Source organism: Pan troglodytes, chromosome 8, assembly GCF_028858775.2.
Source record: "Pan troglodytes isolate AG18354 chromosome 8, NHGRI_mPanTro3-v2.0_pri, whole genome shotgun sequence".
Lineage (NCBI taxonomy): Eukaryota > Metazoa > Chordata > Mammalia > Primates > Hominidae > Pan > Pan troglodytes.
In genome coordinates this window covers 66,264,582-66,282,312 of record NC_072406.2, presented here as the reverse complement: position 1 = coordinate 66,282,312, position 17,731 = coordinate 66,264,582, and the positions used below count along the sequence as shown (strand labels likewise).

The 17,731-nt window shown below is 33.4% G+C and overlaps 1 protein-coding gene across 8 annotated transcripts in view; it reads left to right on the top strand.

Annotated features, from left to right (window-relative positions):
• The window catches only part of PCDH15 (protocadherin related 15), a 1,753,436-nt gene that overhangs the window by 1,672,626 nt on the left and 63,079 nt on the right, over nucleotides 1–17,731 (top strand). For all 8 annotated transcript variants that reach the window (XM_054659631.2, XM_054659630.2, XM_054659628.2 and 5 more), the window contains one exon: nucleotides 16,696–16,911. In XM_054659631.2, coding sequence (XP_054515606.2) covers nucleotides 16,696–16,911 — 216 coding nt within the window. The remainder of the gene's footprint in view (nucleotides 1–16,695; nucleotides 16,912–17,731) is intronic.

The window sequence follows — 17,731 nt, the reverse complement described above, 5'->3', positions numbered from 1 at the left end:
CATACAAAGGACATTTGTGAGGAACTAGTGTAGATGACCTGCTTCTTGGTCAGTGTTTTTTAACTGGCAGAGCAGTTTCCTCCCTGCAGTCTACTGAGTATCAGCCCTTAGCACAGGGATTTGTAAAAGCAAAGATTTAACGAATAAGAAAAGAGAAAAAGGAGATGATGATGCAAAGAAAAAAATATATCTCTTTAAATAATTTTACCTGATCATTATGATATTTTCATCCTACTCTTTCTGTTGTATGATGTTTAAAATAGAAAATGGTTAAAACAAAAAAATTCTTAATGGCTGGCTAATGACAAAAAAATGGATTACAAAGCTATAGGATGGCATGATCCTAGTTTGCTGGAAGAATACACACATATACATATATGAATACATAGAATACACACATATATATGTGTATGCATATGTGTGTATATATGTGTGTGTATGCTTATGTATTTTTATATGTATACATATGTGTATTCTTTCAGTAAACTAGGATCATAATATCCTATATGTATATGTGTGTATGTGCATATATGTATATACATATGTACATCAAAAAAACATAAAGGAACAAACACCAATGTGTTAATGATGCCTGTAAATGGATAAAATTATAAAGTTTTTGTATTCCTTGGTCCATTTGCATTTAATGGTATTTTTCTAATAAGCAAGAAGCAAAAAGCATTTTATATATTAAACACATTATAAAAGACTATTGGCCATTTACATTTTTACAATTTTTCATCTTTACACATAATACAGAACACTAGTAATTAGATGTAAATGATTTTGGAATATTTTAAAAGAAAAACAGAGGGAAAAACAAATACATTCCAACAACTTTGCAAAGAGATATGTGTGTATTACAATTCCATCAGTGGTTCATGAAAAATAACCATATTTTTAAAAAATAGCAGTTGGGGTCAGGCACGGTGGCTCACACCTGTAATCCCAGCACTTTGGGAGGCTGAGGTGGGCAGATCACTTGAGGTCAGGAGTTCGAGACCAGACTGGCCAACATGATGAAACCCCCATCTCCACTAAAAATACAAAAATTAGCCATGCGTGGTGGCGCGTGCCTGTAATCCTAGCTATTTGAGAGGCTGAGGCAGGAATGTTGGGGTGATCAGACCCAACACCAGGTAGTGGGGGCGACGAAGTCCAGCAGAGTCAAAGGAATGAGAAAAAGACATTTGAGAGAGAAAGTGGGACTAGGGGGCCATCACGAGTGTGGAAGCTGCAAAGGCCCCGAGCTCTGGGAGCCCATGCTATTTATTGGTGCCCAAACAAACAAAAAGGTGATGTGGATGTGGGGGTTGAAAGGAAACAGTGTATCAAGTGAATGAGAAACATATGTCTGCTTGAGATAAGGGGAGTGCTAGAAGCAAGGAGCCAGCAAGTCTCACAGACATGCAAGCCCTGCCTCAGCTTCTCTCCCAACACTCAGCTTTTCTCCCAACACTCAGCTTTTCTCCCAACAGAGGAGAATTGCTTCAACTCAGAAGGCGGAGGTTGCAGTGAGCTGAGGTTGTGCCATTGCACTCTAGCCTGGGCAACAGAAACAAACTCCATGTAAAAAAAAAAAAAAAAAACAGCAAGTGGGCAATTCATAATATTAACATTTTACCAAATTATCTCAAAATGGAATTGTAATGTTGACCATCCTGTATAGTAAATTGTTTTGGGGCCAACTCTTCAGATAAAAATCACTGCAATCTCTGACCATGGATGCTTCCACAATATTTCATCTCAGTCCTGATCAGATCTGTGTCATTTACCTGTTGTAATTTTTTTACTTAGTTCCCAGTATATTTTGTGAACCACAATTCACATCAAAATATCGCAAGTGTTAAAAATATGTATAATTTTATGTAGACAAAAGTAATCTAGCATACACATTTTAGAAATATTATGCTTAAGAATATAAATACATGGTGGCTTGGTTTTTTTCAATGATAAAAAATTATGTATGTCTAATAATTTAGTCCAGGTGTGAACTTCAAAAGATAAATTTTATTACGTATACTCAATTTTTCTCTTTGCTCTATTGGCATAAACGTTTTTGGACAATGCTCAATTAGTTTCTGCTGCCTAAGCTAAGAAAATTTTATCAATGATTATTTTTACTTTTTTTATTTTTATACATTTAGGGGTTACAAGTGGATTTGTTATATGGATATATGGTGTAGTGGTAAATTCCCAATTTTATTGTAACCATTGCCCTAATAGTGTACCCATTAGGTAATTTCTCATCCCTCACCCTCTCCCACCCTCCCACCTTTCTGAGTCTCCAGTGACTGTTATTCCACTCTCTATGTCCAAGTGTACACATTATTTAGCTCCCACGTATAAGTAAGAACATGCAGTATTTGAGTCTGGCTAATAAATCCTGAAATTTTAGGTAGTATAGCTGCATCCAGCAAGACTATTTCACAGAAATTTTACTGGTGTTGGAGCCATTTCTTTTTAGCAAACTTGTAAGTTGGTACTCATGACACAAAATACATCATGTTATAAAATATAAAAATAACTATATATATGCATGTGTTTACATATGTGATATATACATATGTGTGTTTTTAAACACACACACATACACATACAGAGAGAGAGAGAGCACGAGGGAGAGCTCCAAAATACCATCAATTTAAATGAAGGACACTGAGGATAGACACTGTTTTTTTGAGGGTTGTTTATATTAACATGTTAACAATTATATAAATTTGAGGAGACAGATCTTATTGTCCCATGTACAAATAGCACCATTCTAGTCCATAAATACAGTCTTCTTTACAATTAGTGTCATTATAACAATACTAAAGGCATTTTGTTTGGTAATAATTACTTTCATCATAGCCCTTTATATCCAGTATATTTTGAAAATTATAAATTTATTTTCCAAGGTAAAACATTTATAAATTGAATTATATCTGCCTCGACATTCTCTTTTACTATAAAAGCAATAAGAAAGGTTTTTTTTTAAATTTTTGTAATAGAGCTTTTTGTTTCTGTTTGTAAATTTATTAGGTAGGCAGTAAAATTGTCAGAATTTACAGAGGATTCGACATTCAGATTTAATTTTCAATTGCCCTGCTATTACTTTCCTTTGACTTTCCATTAAATTTAGAAATTAAAAGATGAATAGACTTCTTATACACTATTCATATTTGAAATCATTTTACAGTAAGTTCATTTTACAGTAAATTCAAGTTTGCTTCGTGAACCCTGTGTTCTTAAAATATTAAATTGTTTTATCTCTAGGTCAAATGACTTGTACTGTTAGCATATTAAGATACAAGTCTTCCTGCTCTATTGCAAATTTTGGGCCCATGGGTTGAATCTGTGGCCATGTAATTTTAAAATAGATGTTTATTATGAACTGTGAAGTCTTCATTATATGTAATATGCATAACACCTATTTTATTTGAATTTCTAAATATTCCAGTGGTTTCTCAGTAAAATTTTCAGAAATTACAAGTTAATATTGAACACTGCATTGGAATACAAAATATTTGTTTTACATGAACAAGATTTAAAATGAATGAAAAAGTACAAATACAAAATGTAGAAATTACAAAGAGGATTTATCAGCTTATCATGAAGCAAATTTTAAGTATAGAATATAAAGTTACGGCTAGCCGCAATGGCTCAAGCCTGTGATCCCAGCACTTTGGGAGGCCAAGGCAGGCGGAACACATGAGGCCAGGAGTTAAAGACCAGCCTGGCCAACATGGCAAAACCTCGTCTCTACTAAAACTACAAAAATTAGCCAGGCGTGGTGGTGCGCGCCTGTAGTCCCCGGTACTCGAGAGGCTGAGGCACATAGACATATTAACAAAAGAAAACACATGTATAATTTGATCTTTCTATTTGAGAGAAAAAAATTAGTTTGAATGTTGGTTTTGAATCACAAAATGCTATTAATTTTTACCAAAAATGCCTATACTTAAACTATTTATGAATGGCATACCTTTTACAATAATTCTGTAGGTATACATCGTAAATCCTTCAGCATTCAAATCAAATTAAATAACATACTTGTTATTTCAAACTTCCAAACTTCTATATTATTCCTTAGTTACATTAGTCTTCATTAATCCAAACCAAATTCAGCTACTGCTTCTTGGCTCCCACCCTCCTGATAAGCATCTTATTATATCTGTATCATTATAAATATTTTCTGTTTAAGTGCTTTTGCTTTGCTATCAATAAATTATATAGCATTCAGTAAAGAGACATCAATAACTCTACTTTCCTCAGTGGCAGATTTATTCTTTAGCAAATATTTTCTAATTACATTCTACTGGCCATGAGACTTATGAGATCCAAAGACGATTCAGAAAATGGTCCTGCTTCCAAAGAATTTATAGCCAGTGACACGACGCAGAAAGTGAAAGGTACGTTTAAGTGTACAAAAAGTGATTTTTTAAAAAAAGAACAAATAGAAGAGATCAGGAAGATAGCTACAAAGTATTCAAAGATCTCAGTAGTAAATGCAATAGTAAAACAACAGCTAACCTTGATTTCGGTTTACTTTGTACCAGGCACTGCATTTTACACCCGAGTGAATATTCACAGCCAACTTATTCAGCATGTCCTATTTTCCTCATTTTACAAATGAGGAGCAAAGCCTTAGAGAATCACTTGCCCAAGCTCATATATCTAATAAGTGGTAGAACTAAACTCAAATCTGTCAATTCTAATTATTGATGTCTCAACCACTATGATAGTCTTCTATAGACATTTAAGCCAAATATTATTTGACCACTGACTGCACGTGGTACCACAGTGAAAAATATGAACTGAAACAAATTTGACATATAATGGACACACAAAATTAAAACGTGTCATAATAAATGCTAATATATACACACACATTTATGTAACATAACAATGAAAATACGTAAGTAGAAGCAGCACTCCCTAGTAGAGATAAGAACACCTTCAGAAAAGGGGTCATTTAAGCTGAGGTTTGGTTGCTTTATTCAGTGTTTTATTATATATATATATACACACACACATATATATATTATATATATATATATATATATACTATACTATGGCATACACACACATTATATATATATGGAGATATATATGTATATTCAACGTGTGTGTACGCCATAGTATAGTATATATATAGACTATATATAGAATATATATTATAGAGTATATATAGTCTATTCTATATAGACTATATATAGACTATATATATAGTCTATATATAGTCTATATATAGAACATATTATATATAGACTATATATAGACTATATATATATTCAAAGTGTGTGTGTATGCCATAGTTTACTGTATATATATGTAGAATATATATATATATATATATTCAAAGTGTGTGTGTGTGCGTGTGTGTGTATGCCATAGTATAGCCAAGAAGTGAACATCATTTGGCCTAGCAGACAAAAGACATTTCATTTAAGGTAGAACAAACAATGTATACAAAGGAATAGAAACCTGAAAGAACACATTCTTCAGAAAAAAAAATAATGTGGTTCTGGGAAGTAGAATAAATGTAAAGCAAAAAGTTGGAATCATGAACTTTAATCAGATTGAGAATATTTAAAGGACTTGTTTTAACATTCATCTCTGGCAAGTGGGAGCTATCAGTAATTTTTAAGCTATCGCTAGAGTTAAAAGTGAGATCTGATGAGAGCCTGAAATTGGCCAGTGTAAGCTTGGCCTAAAGTATTATACAGAACTGAGAAATATTGTATAGGTAGAAATCAGAATGCTTGCTGATGGACTGGAAGTAGGGAGGAGCCAGGAGGTGAGATTAAACCGATGGGGAGGATGCTGAAATTTTTTAGAACAGTTCAATTCATAGATGGTGATGCCCTTCCTACGCAAAAAGAAAAAATAGGAGGAGAACCACATATGATAGTCAGAAGAGGGACAGCAAGGTGGGAGCCAAGAAGCAGCAGCTGAATTTGGTTTGGACTGATTGAACCTAATGTAACTAAGGAAAAATCAGGAAGTTCAAAAATAACAAGTATGTTATTTAATTTGCTTTGAATGCTGAAGGATTTAGGATGTATAACTACAGAATTATTGTAAAAGTTATACTTAAGCTGTTTAAGAGTGGATATTTTCGGTAAAAATTAATAGCATTTTGTGATTCAAAACCAAACCAACATTTAAACTAGTGTTTCCTCTCAAGTAAAAAGCATAAATTACATGTGTGTTTTCTTTTGTTAACTTGTCTATATAATAGAGCACAATTTATTTCTTTTTCACATGGTTGAAAAGTTAGAACAATTAGCTCAGAGTTTATTTTAAAGCATCTCTGAGGGAGGTATAATCATTTTATTATTAGCAATAATGACGAAAAAAGCAAAACCATTTATAGGGTAATATTTATTTTACAAAACATTTTTAAAAGAAAGGAAAAAATAAAAAAGGAAACTTCAATTATAACATACATGCAAGTCCTGCTTGTTTTGTACTCTCAAGCCTTCTATGGTTCAGAACTTAGTATATAATTTTTTAAAATAATAAAAGGAACATTTGGCTTTTCTTTAGTTTCTTTCTTTAATTTTCTAAATAGATGTTATCCTGTAATTTTTTGCACCATGATTTAAATTAAGAGTAAATTTTGATAAATTCTAACTGAAACCCAGCCCTGTAAAGGTCTTTGTAATTCAAACTATGATGGCATGTCTCTATTATTGTTACACTGGCGTGTTTCCATTATTACATTGCTGTTTCTACAATGAGTTGTATTTTACTCTTTAGAATCTCTCAGAATTATATTAGACTTTTACTTAACTCTACAAAAAGTAAATAGGTATGTTGAACTTAGAAATTATTAATATTGCATTGTAGTCACTGTTTGACATTCTTATGCAAAATCAAACACTTGAGCTTGCATATTTAAAATGTTTCTTTTCTCTTTCTCTCCTTGTTTCTTCTTTTTTTTTTTTTGCAAAAGTTTTGAATAGCCCTAAAAGTAGATCAAGCTACCTGACATTTTTCTTATTCATATTTTATCATGTTCTGGGTATATTGTCTTTAAGGACTTTAAAATAAAGATTTCTTTCTGGTTTCTAAAAATACAAGAGTTGGCCGGGCGCGGTGGCTCATGCCTGTAATCCCAGCACTTTGGGAGGCCGAGTCGGGTGGATCACGATGTCAGGAGATCAAGACCATCGTGGCCAACATGGCGAAACTTCGTCTCTCCTAAAATACAAAAAATTAGCCGGGTCTGGTGGTGGGTGCCTGTAGTCCCAGCTACTCAGGTGGCTGAGGCAGGGGAATCGCTTGAACCCGTGAGGCGGAGGTTGCAGTGAGTTGAGATCATGCCACTGCACTCCATCCTGGTGACAGAGCAAGACTCTGTGTCAAAAAAAAACACAAAAAAACAAAAAAAAACAACAAAAAAACAAGACTCAAGTTAAAGTGGTTTTAACCTGCCAAAGCTCTGTTATTTTTGCTTTTTGCAAACTTGACATAGTGACCTTGGTAGGTGGAAATGTGAGATTTGAGTATTTTTATCCAGACAGTCTAAAACACTTTCACTCTATTTCAGGGAAAGTGAGCCTTCAATACCATTAAATGTTAAAATGGGTCTAATTGAGAAGCTAAAGTTAAACTTGGCATTATTGAACTTTAATGGGTTTGAAAGTTCTTAGGACATCACTAATTATTTCGCTAATATTTCTGCATCCATGGTATTCATTTAGGCAACAGAGGGGAACAGTTATTTAGGCTATTAGAAAATTAATGGTCTCCCCTACTCCCCTGTATGATAGAGGGAATTATTTGGTGATTTTCTTTTAATGTTGTACATCTGTATCCATTAAAATTTCCAGATGAGGTCTTAGAAATGGGTAAGTGGTTTCCTGTATCTAAGCTTTCATTTAAAATATGATTATAGCAAGTATAATTATAATATTCATTTCTGACTTTTATTCTTTTAAAACAACTCTAGACTAACTTTTTTTTTTTTATTTTGTTCACTAAGGGAAACTCATAAAAGTCAGTGAATCAAATCTTCCAGAGTCACCTCTCCCAGATATTAATGACTTTGTTGTGAACTTAGCATAAATGTTTGATTATAGAGAAATTGGTGGAAAAAGTAATATCATATTAATTCTTTAGTAAATTGTATTCATTTAGCGTTTCCACAGTGAGTCAGTTTTAATTTTTATGCATTAATTTAACCCAACTTGTTAGACATCTCCTTATTACTATTAACAAATTATAGAATATATTTATGAATTATTTATTTATGCCATTACTAAAATATCTCTATGAATTTTCCCAAAATATTAAGAAAACAATACTTATTATATTTACAGTATGTGGTTCTGTAGTTTCTATATGACGTGTGGGTTCCAGGTGTGAGTTACTTGTTATTTACCCTGTTTGCAGTTTATTGGGCTTCTTAATATCTGTGGATAACAATCTTTTTTCAGTTCTGGAAAATTCTGTTCTATTCTCGCTTTCTCTCTTTCTGAAACTCTGATTAGATATTTGCCAAAATTTTCATTCTAAACTCCATATCTCAAACTTTTTTTTTTGAGGTTGTTCATCTTCATAGCTCTGTGAAACATTCTCTGTCATTTCCTTTGCCCTATCATTTCATTTACTAATTCCCTGGTCAGCTGTGCTTAACCTGCTAACAATCCCATCTTGGGGTATTTAATTCTAATTTTTTTTTATTTCTAAAAGATACTTTTTTATTTCTTTTCAACGAGTCTCATTTTTTATTCCACATTTTAAAGCTCTTTATTATTAAAATGTATTAACCATATTTGCTTTATATTCAGTGTCTACTAATTCAAATATTTAAAGTCTATGTTGTTATGAATTTGATTTTTTTATCTCAACGGACTTTTTTATGATTGTTTCTTGTTTGTTTTGATAATTATTATAACTTTTCATCTTTCTTGGAACTTTATTTGTTAGAATTATTTTAGGCATGGCTTGCAGGAGGGGTTTTTGAAAAAGCACCTGCTTCTGTCAGGCAGGAGACCAGGCCATTTTCAGTCATAGATGATTTCTCTTAAATTCTCAGGTTGTGGTTTTTCTGTTCATTCAGGTGGAGATCAGGCCTATTAGACTTTACCAATGGAATATTATGATTTCTCCTTGAGTTGGGTAAACTGGTGGCCGGCAAATAATGGCTGCAAACTAAGATGAGGGCCTATATTTCGTCCTAGATTCTCAAAGAAGTTTTCTCTTCACTCCCCTCAATAGCAAAGTTTAAGTTTACAGTTTTCGTTGCAGTTTGGGGTGATAGTAGCAGTGGTAGCAGGGGAAAAAGTAAATTTCTCCTTTACTCTTACGGTGAGAATTTAACTTTCTGGGGAGGGGAATCTTAATAGACTCACTTTCATGAGTAGGCTTGGGGCCTTGTCTCCTATTGTCTGAGCTACTGAAAACCAGACAAGTTAAATTTTCATTTTACCCAGGTCAGTAAAAAAAAAAACAAAAAATTCTAAATGAAAGCTCCCATCAGTACTATGGTTTTTATATTCTTACCTTTACTTTTGCATTCAGACTTCTATAGCAGAATACCATAGACTTGGAAGCTTATATACAAGACAAATTTATTTCTCCTCATAGTTCTGGAGGCAGGGAAGCCCAAGATCAAGGTGCTAATAGATTAAGTGCCTAGCGAGGCCGTCCTGGTTCATGGATGGCTGCGTTTCTAGTGTGTCCTCTCATGGCAAAACGGAACAAAGGAAGTCCCCGGGGCCTCTTTTCAAAAAGGAACCAATCCCTTTCATGGGGGCTCTGCCATCATGAACTTAATTGCTTTGCAAAGGCCCATCCTTCAAATGACATCACATTGAGTATTATGTTTCTACATATAAATTTGGGGAGAAATAATCAGTCCATAGCACTTTGTTTTTGACTGGCATGTTTATTGTCTTTCCATCTTCTTGATGGATCTAGGAAGATTTCTTAGAATATTTTATCGAACATTTGTTGTTTTATTTTTAAACTGCAATTTTATCCCTGGTATTTAGTCTCACATGTGGAATGTAGTGGCTTTAAAGTGAGACTTATCCCACTGTGCTAATAACAACCATATGTGTGATTATGAACAAGTTACTAATCTCTCTGTGCCTCCATTTCTTGGCCTATAAAATAATAATGGAATCTACTCAATGGAAAGGATGTCATGAGATAATGTAATAATATATGTATTTACATAGCATCTGGCAAATTGTAGGTGTTCAATAAATGTTAGCAAACAGCGGAAGCAGCAACAGCATTATACAAACAACATAAATGGACTTGGTAATTTAAAGAACACCAGACTGATTGTTGATCTGAGATGGAGTCCAGCCTCAGTCTCTGATGTTAGCAGATTAAATGGCATGGCAGGGGCAGAGATCTGGCTGCGGTTAAGGCATGATTGTAAAGTAAGGAATTACAGATGGTGATTCTATAAAAATTTTCTGAGGAACTTAACTGTGAAAAATAGGTATGGAAGTTTGGGGGCTAGTGGCACAAGTGTGGACTCAGTAAAAGAAAAGTTTCATTTCATTTTAATGAGAGAGACGTAACATGTTTTATAGTCTGTAGAGGAGAGGTGAAAAGGACAGAGATAAATAGAGCTGATGAAGCATTAAATGCAGAAGGGATGGGAGTGATTCAGATTAAGGCATAAGTACCTTCAGTGAGAGATACGTGTCAGCTGCTCCTCTGAGATTTGAAGAAAGTAGTCAAAGTAAGTACAGATATAAGTACTTTTTTAGTTATGTGATGAAAAGCTGAGAGATCTCACATTTGATATCCTCAAATTTTATGGCAATTAGAGCTTCCTTATCTCTGGAAAAGACTGAAAGAATCTGTGAACTAAAGAAAAAGGCAAACTTCTGGAGTGAGAAAGAGAACTTATTACATATAGCAAGGATTTCCTAAATAGACAAAGGCACAGTTAAACTCAGAGACCATGGACTTACAGTAACACTAGTCTGACTGATTATTTAATTTCTCTGCGCCCTCTTCAGTCACCAGGAGTAAACTGATGGTTAGTTTGGTCCAAGAGGAGAAAGATCCAGGTGTTGTGGAAGGAGAGAGAAATGAGAACAATGTGATCAACTCTGACTTCTATGATAAAGCAGAAAGGGACATAAACCCTGAAGTAATGGGAGCAAAAGGCAGTTTGCAGAACTGAAAATTCACTGATATCAAAGAAGAGGTCTTAACTAAGTATGATGATTAAAGTTGTGGTCAGAATTTAGACATGAAACTTTAATATATAAATTAAATATGGAGTGTTTCTTTAAGCGGAATATCTCCCTAAGGCAAAAGACTAAAGTGTGACTGTAGAATTAAATCGATGCAGTGAGGTCGTTCAAAGACTGATGAATGTTATTCATGCCTAATACTTTAAAAATAAGTTCCTGGATGTGTCATCTCAATGAATACTGAAATTTGTAAAGAGGGAGGAAGTTGAAGTAGAAGGGGTAGACTGAGAGCAAGATACCAACATCCTCATTATGTTCGGCAACAAGGAGGGGTAGAGTGTATACTGTACAAAAGTTCATGGATTTCAACTGAGGAAGAGGTTTTGCAAAATTGCTTCAAAAATGAGGGGGAAGCCACGCCTGGCTAATTTTATATTTTTAGTAGAGACGGGGTTTCTCCATATTGGTCAGGCTGGTCTCGAACTTGTGACCTCAGGTGATCCGCCCGCCTCAGCCTCCCAAAGTGCCTGTAATCCCAGCTGCTGGGGAGGCTAAGGTGGGAGAATTGCTTGAACCGGGGAGGTGGAGGTTGCGGTGAGCCAAGATCGAGCCATTGCACTCCAGCCTGGGCAACAAGAGTGAAACTCCATCTCAAAAACAAAACAAAACAAAACAAAACAAAACAAGAACTGGAAGCAATAAAGGAGAGCTGGAAAAGAAAATTAAGAAAAGTAGAGTTATAAGGGAGTTACAATTGTGTGATAATATGTCTGAAGTAATAAGGGTCTAAATTGATTGCATAAATTTACATATTCATGGGCAAACATAATATGGAAAAATGTTAAACCTTTTGAATCACCATTATGACAACTTAGGTAACTATAATAGTTACACTGGACTTGGCCATATTTAAATTTTTGTTTATATATATATATATATATATATATATACACACACACATATGTATGAATATATATAAAACTTTAAAATACTATTTTTGGGCATCCTTATTTTTATCTTATGAATAAAGAAATCTGAAATTTTGAGTTATTCGTTTTGTTTTTTTGTTTTTTTGAGACGACGTCTCGCTCTGTCACCCAGGCTGGAGTGCTGTGGCGCGATCTTGGCTCACTGCAAGCTCCGCCTCCCGGGTTCATACCATTCTCCTGCCTCAGCCTCCCGAGTAGCTGGGACTACAGGTGCCTGCCACGACGCCCAGCTGATTTTTTTTTTTTTTTAAATTTTTAGTAGAGACGGGGTTTCACCGCGTTAGCCAGGATGGTCTCTATCTCCTGACCTCTTGACCCGCCCGCCTCAGCCTCCTAAAGTGCTGGGATTACAGGTGTAAGCCACCGCGCCCGGCCTTGAGTTATTAATTTTTCAAAGTCACACCTGACATTGGAGTCCACCTCACTCCAAAACATAATGCAAAAAACAACCAAAAAAGTAAGTTTAAAATTATTTAACACCAAATAGAGACAATATACTCTGTGCTGAAACTCTCACTTATTTTTCACATATTGACCCAGATTTAAAACTGCGCTCTGAATTTTATTATTGGTATCTCTGGTGTGACTCAGTGTGTATTTAAAGATATCGTATCCTGTTATTGATTTTATAGAAAGAACATTTGGTTGTTATCTATGTATGATGGTATTGCATATGCTCCACATCAATCAGAGTCACATCTTAGAGGAGAGGTTTCGGGTTTTAAAATATGTATTTGTTATAAATTGGGGAGACTAAAAATTAAAAATCTATGCAATTGCTCTTAAGTATGTCACCCATTGGAATTTTCATCATTCACTGTTTAAATTACTAGTATTCAACTGAACGTACTTGAGGAAGAGGGGAGATTTGAAAAATATGCTAATGATCCTGGCAATCATCTTTGATGAATATCTCCTGAAATAAGATCTCTAAGATCCCAAAGACTATCATATTCATTCAAAGAAATAAAAATTAGAGTCCTTACTGTATAACATACATATGACAATAGGGTTTTATTTTTTTTAATTCCAGTAAACAAGATTTTTAAAAAAACTTTTATCTCATTCTTGACTATTTTCTGCAAATATTAAGGCATTTATATGAAAAACCATAAAAGAAAATAGTTATTTCTGAGTTAAATTGTCTAGTTCCACACCCAAAGTTTTGCGTTAAGTGATAATTTGTTTCAGGAAAGGCACATTTAACAAAACACTTTAATCTTTTAAGATGGAATATGACTATTTTGTAGTTATCATAATTTAATATATTAGGAATATTGCAAAGTGAAATTACCTGCTTACTGAAATTGGAAGTTAATCAGTCAGAACTGTGTAATATAGCTTAATATACCAAGCAATCACTGTGGTGATTTTATGGTAACCACCTTTTCTTTTCCAAATGTGATTGTGTTGTTATGCAGTATTTATTTTAAATATAAGGGCTTAGAATCTTACAACGCAAAATCGAATGAAAGAAGTCAGACAGAAAACAGAACATGTTTTATGATTCAGTCAATGTAAAGTTTAAAAAATAGGCATAACTAATCAACAATGTTAGATTAGGAAAGTGGTTTTCCTTAAGAAGGTCTCAGATTGCGACTCCAAGTGCATGAAGTGCATTCTGGAATATGGGTAATTTTTTTTTTTCAAGAGATAAGAGTTTCACTATGTTGTTCAGGCTGGTTTCAAGCTCCTGGGCTCAGGTGATCCTCCAGCCTTAGCCTCCCAAAGTGTTGGTATTACAGGCATGAGTCACCATGCCTGGCTTGTTTTGTTTCTTGATGCAAATGCTGGTCATGTGGATGTGTGTATTTTGCAAAATTTTAATGAGCTTTACATTTATAATTTGTACACTTTTTGCATGTTTTGTTATTCCTTTATAAAGTTTACATTAATAATAAAAAGTTTGTTTCAGAGAAATATCCATGTTAATAAGAAGATAGAGAATAATATGTAACCAAATCTGACTGATCTGACGTTAGGCCCAAATTTGCTCATTCTATGTGGAAGAAATGTCTTGGATACCTTGACTCAGACTTTGACTTATTTTAGCTGGGAATATGCTTTTTCTATCTTATGCTATCCTTTGTTGAGTGATTATAAACCTGTGGTTCAAAGTTTAAGTACAAAAAATTTTGATACTATTTTTCTTTCTTTGTTCATTTTCTTTTTCCTTTAAGTGAGAATGTGACCTAACATTGATAACTAATTACTATTACTCTAATACCAAAACTGAGCTCTGCCATGCTGTAAGCCATATAAACTATCTAAAGTGATTAGCCAGTAGTTTGAACTTGTCCTCTTCTAAAGATAATTTTAGGTTTGGCAAAGTGGCTCATATGTGTAATCCCAGCACTTTGGTAGGCCAAGATGGGAGGATTGCTTCAGTCAAGGAGTTCGAGACCAGCCCAGGCAACATAGCGAGACCCTGTGACTACAAAGAATTAGCCAGGCGTAGTGGAGTGCCTATAGTCCCAGCTGCTCAGAGGCTGACATGTGAGGCTAGCTTGAACCTGGGAGACTAAGGTTCAGTGAGCCGAGTTTATGCCATTGCACTCCAGCCTGGGTGACAGAGAAAAATAAAGAAAAGAGAATATTAACTCCCTAGAAAATTTGTGAAATAGCTGATCCTGAAGTGAAATTATCTGTGTTGAGTAGTTTAAATTACCTTTTCTAACAAGTAGATATGATTATCTGGAAACGTTTTAAATGGTTCACTATATATATAGAATTTGAAGCTAAATCAAGTTGATGCTGTATTTAATACACATTTGCTATGATTTACTATTTTAATCATTTGTATCTCAACTTTACTACTTATTATGTAGTCTTTCATTATGTAACTTAAATTAAAATTAGATTGAATTGAAATTTCAGTTTCTTTGTCACATCAACCACTTTTCATTTGTCATATTTGGCTAGTACCTACTGCATAAGACAGAGCTGGTTAAGAACATTTCTATCATTTCAGAAAATTTTATTGAATATCACTAATTTATATAAGTAAAACAATATATTCCTCAGTTTTTTATATTGTTATTAGATAAGACTATTTTTGTATGATGGTATTTTGTGTGATTGTATTTTGTATTTTGTATGATTCTTAGCAATTCTTAGTAACGGCAGATCATAAATGCATACTCATACTTAATAATAGCATAGGCAAAAATAAGAATCAGATAATAAAAATAATAATCATTGTTATAACAAATGAAAATGTATAACTTACATATCTAGTATCATGAATAAGGTATATATAGTGTCTTATCAAGTCTCTAAAACTCTCCTATCTACCATTTATTTTCCAAGTATTTCGCTATGAAACGGTTCTGAAATAGACATTCTAAAAAATTTCCCCTAATTAGATACCATAAAGCCAGCCCAATATATGATTCTCATAGCTGTATTTAAAAACAAATGAAAAAAATCTAAACAATGTGTTAGTCCTTTTTAATTCTAAATGGTAGGAAACTTTAATATGTGGATCATAAGTACCTATCACCAGGAACAAATATGCTTAATCGGGATACAGGATGATTAAAAAGGAAGTCGGATAGTATTCTAGCTCTAATTAGAGAATTATGTTATGGCATTAATTAATTAGAATATTTTTATGCATCTCTAAATTTGTTATAACTCAACTTTATTTCATTCGAGATATTTTACTACGTTCTTTTAAATTTATCCTCCTTAGGCTATATACTACATCAAAAATACCATCACATTGTATGCCTATTACAGCAAGACAAACATTAGGTAAACAACCAATCCCATCTTTCAACCAATTTGGATCAGCACACACAGTTGAACTCAACAAACCTGTAAACCAAAAGTCTTGATTCATTGACTCTGTTAGTGTCTATGTCTGTTTTTTTTTAAATCTATTTTTAAAATTGACAAATAATAATAGTACTTACTTATTGGGTACATAGATGTTTCTATATGTATAATGCATAGCAATCAAATCAGGGTAATTAGCATATCTATCATCTCAAACAGTTATCACTTCTTTGTGTTGGGAAAATTCGATATCCTTCTTCTAGCTATTTGGAACTATATACTATTGTTAACTGTAGTTATTCTACAGTGGTATAGAGCACTAGAACATATTCTCCCTATCTAGGACATTATGTTACATGAAATAAGCCAGGAACAGAAAGTTAAATGCCACATACATGTTCTTATTCATATGTGGGATCTAAAAAAAGGTGATCTCATAAAAATAAAGTGTAGAATACAAGATACAGGAGGCTGGTAAGGGTAAAAGGAAAGGAGGGGTAGGGAGAAATTTGTTAAAGGGTACAGAATTATATCTATGTCCCTTTTATTCATACTTCAGCAGTTATTATTCTAATAACAACCATTCGAAACAGTGGACACAAAGTCTATTAATCTACATAACTATATCCAGAAAAAATAGACATTTAGGAGGGCTTTATTGTGTTATGATTACATAAGAAACCTCATTCTTACAAACAAAAGTAAGCCATCTCATAAGGGTTATCTTTTCCTGCTTAATTATAATCTCTTTTTTTTCCTCCATCTAGGCTACTGATAAAGATACTGGCAATTATAGTGTCATGGCCTACAGACTCATAATACCACCAATTAAAGAGGGAAAAGAAGGATTTGTAGTGGAAACATATACAGGGCTTATCAAAACTGCTATGCTCTTCCATAATATGAGGAGATCCTACTTCAAGTTTCAAGTTATTGCAACTGACGACTATGGGAAGGGACTGAGCGGCAAAGCCGATGTACTCGTAAGTAGATAAAACTTCAGGGAAGGGAAGTAGCTACAATACTAGCCATAGGTCAGTGTTTTCAGTTTATAGAACTTCTAAGATTAATTTAAAACGGGTTTTCAAAAACATAATTAAGTTTCACCCAGATTGTTAGTTGCTATAGTTTAGGAATATGTAAATATATTGTTCATATATATATATATATATATATATATATATATATAATAACACCATAAGTTGTTTATTTTTCTTGACCTTTGAGAAAAACATTATAATATTTGAAAAAATATAATTGTAACAGCAAAGGTATAAGCATTGGATTTCTATTTTGTTTTCAAAGCTCATTTTTAATATGGGGTTGTCCAGTGCTACATAAAAATTTTAAATGCTTCACAGAGTTATACTATAGAAATTAAACTATGAAATTATTTGTTTAAATTACTTTCAGCATTCTGTAATTGAGAAAACAAAGAAAATGTTTGGGGACAAATTTTGTTCCAATAGTATTTATTTCTTTGTTCTATCAAAATTCCCAATGATGACATTGTTTAGCCTTGACTAAGTTATATTTGGCTATAGTCAATAATATCACTGTTCTAATTTTCACTTAGGCTGTGCAGAAGTTTAGTGATAGATCATTTGAAAGGGAAGTTTGATATTAGCTTTTATTGAAAATATTTAACACCAGTGCATATATCCTGTGGACTCTTTACCAACTTGAAAGCATGGGTTATTTGGAGTTTTGTCTGATGAATCTAATACAAAGTATATTCATTAGAAATATTTGTCACATAAAAACAGATCAAGAATAAGTTGTCTTTTGTTCTTTACATCATAA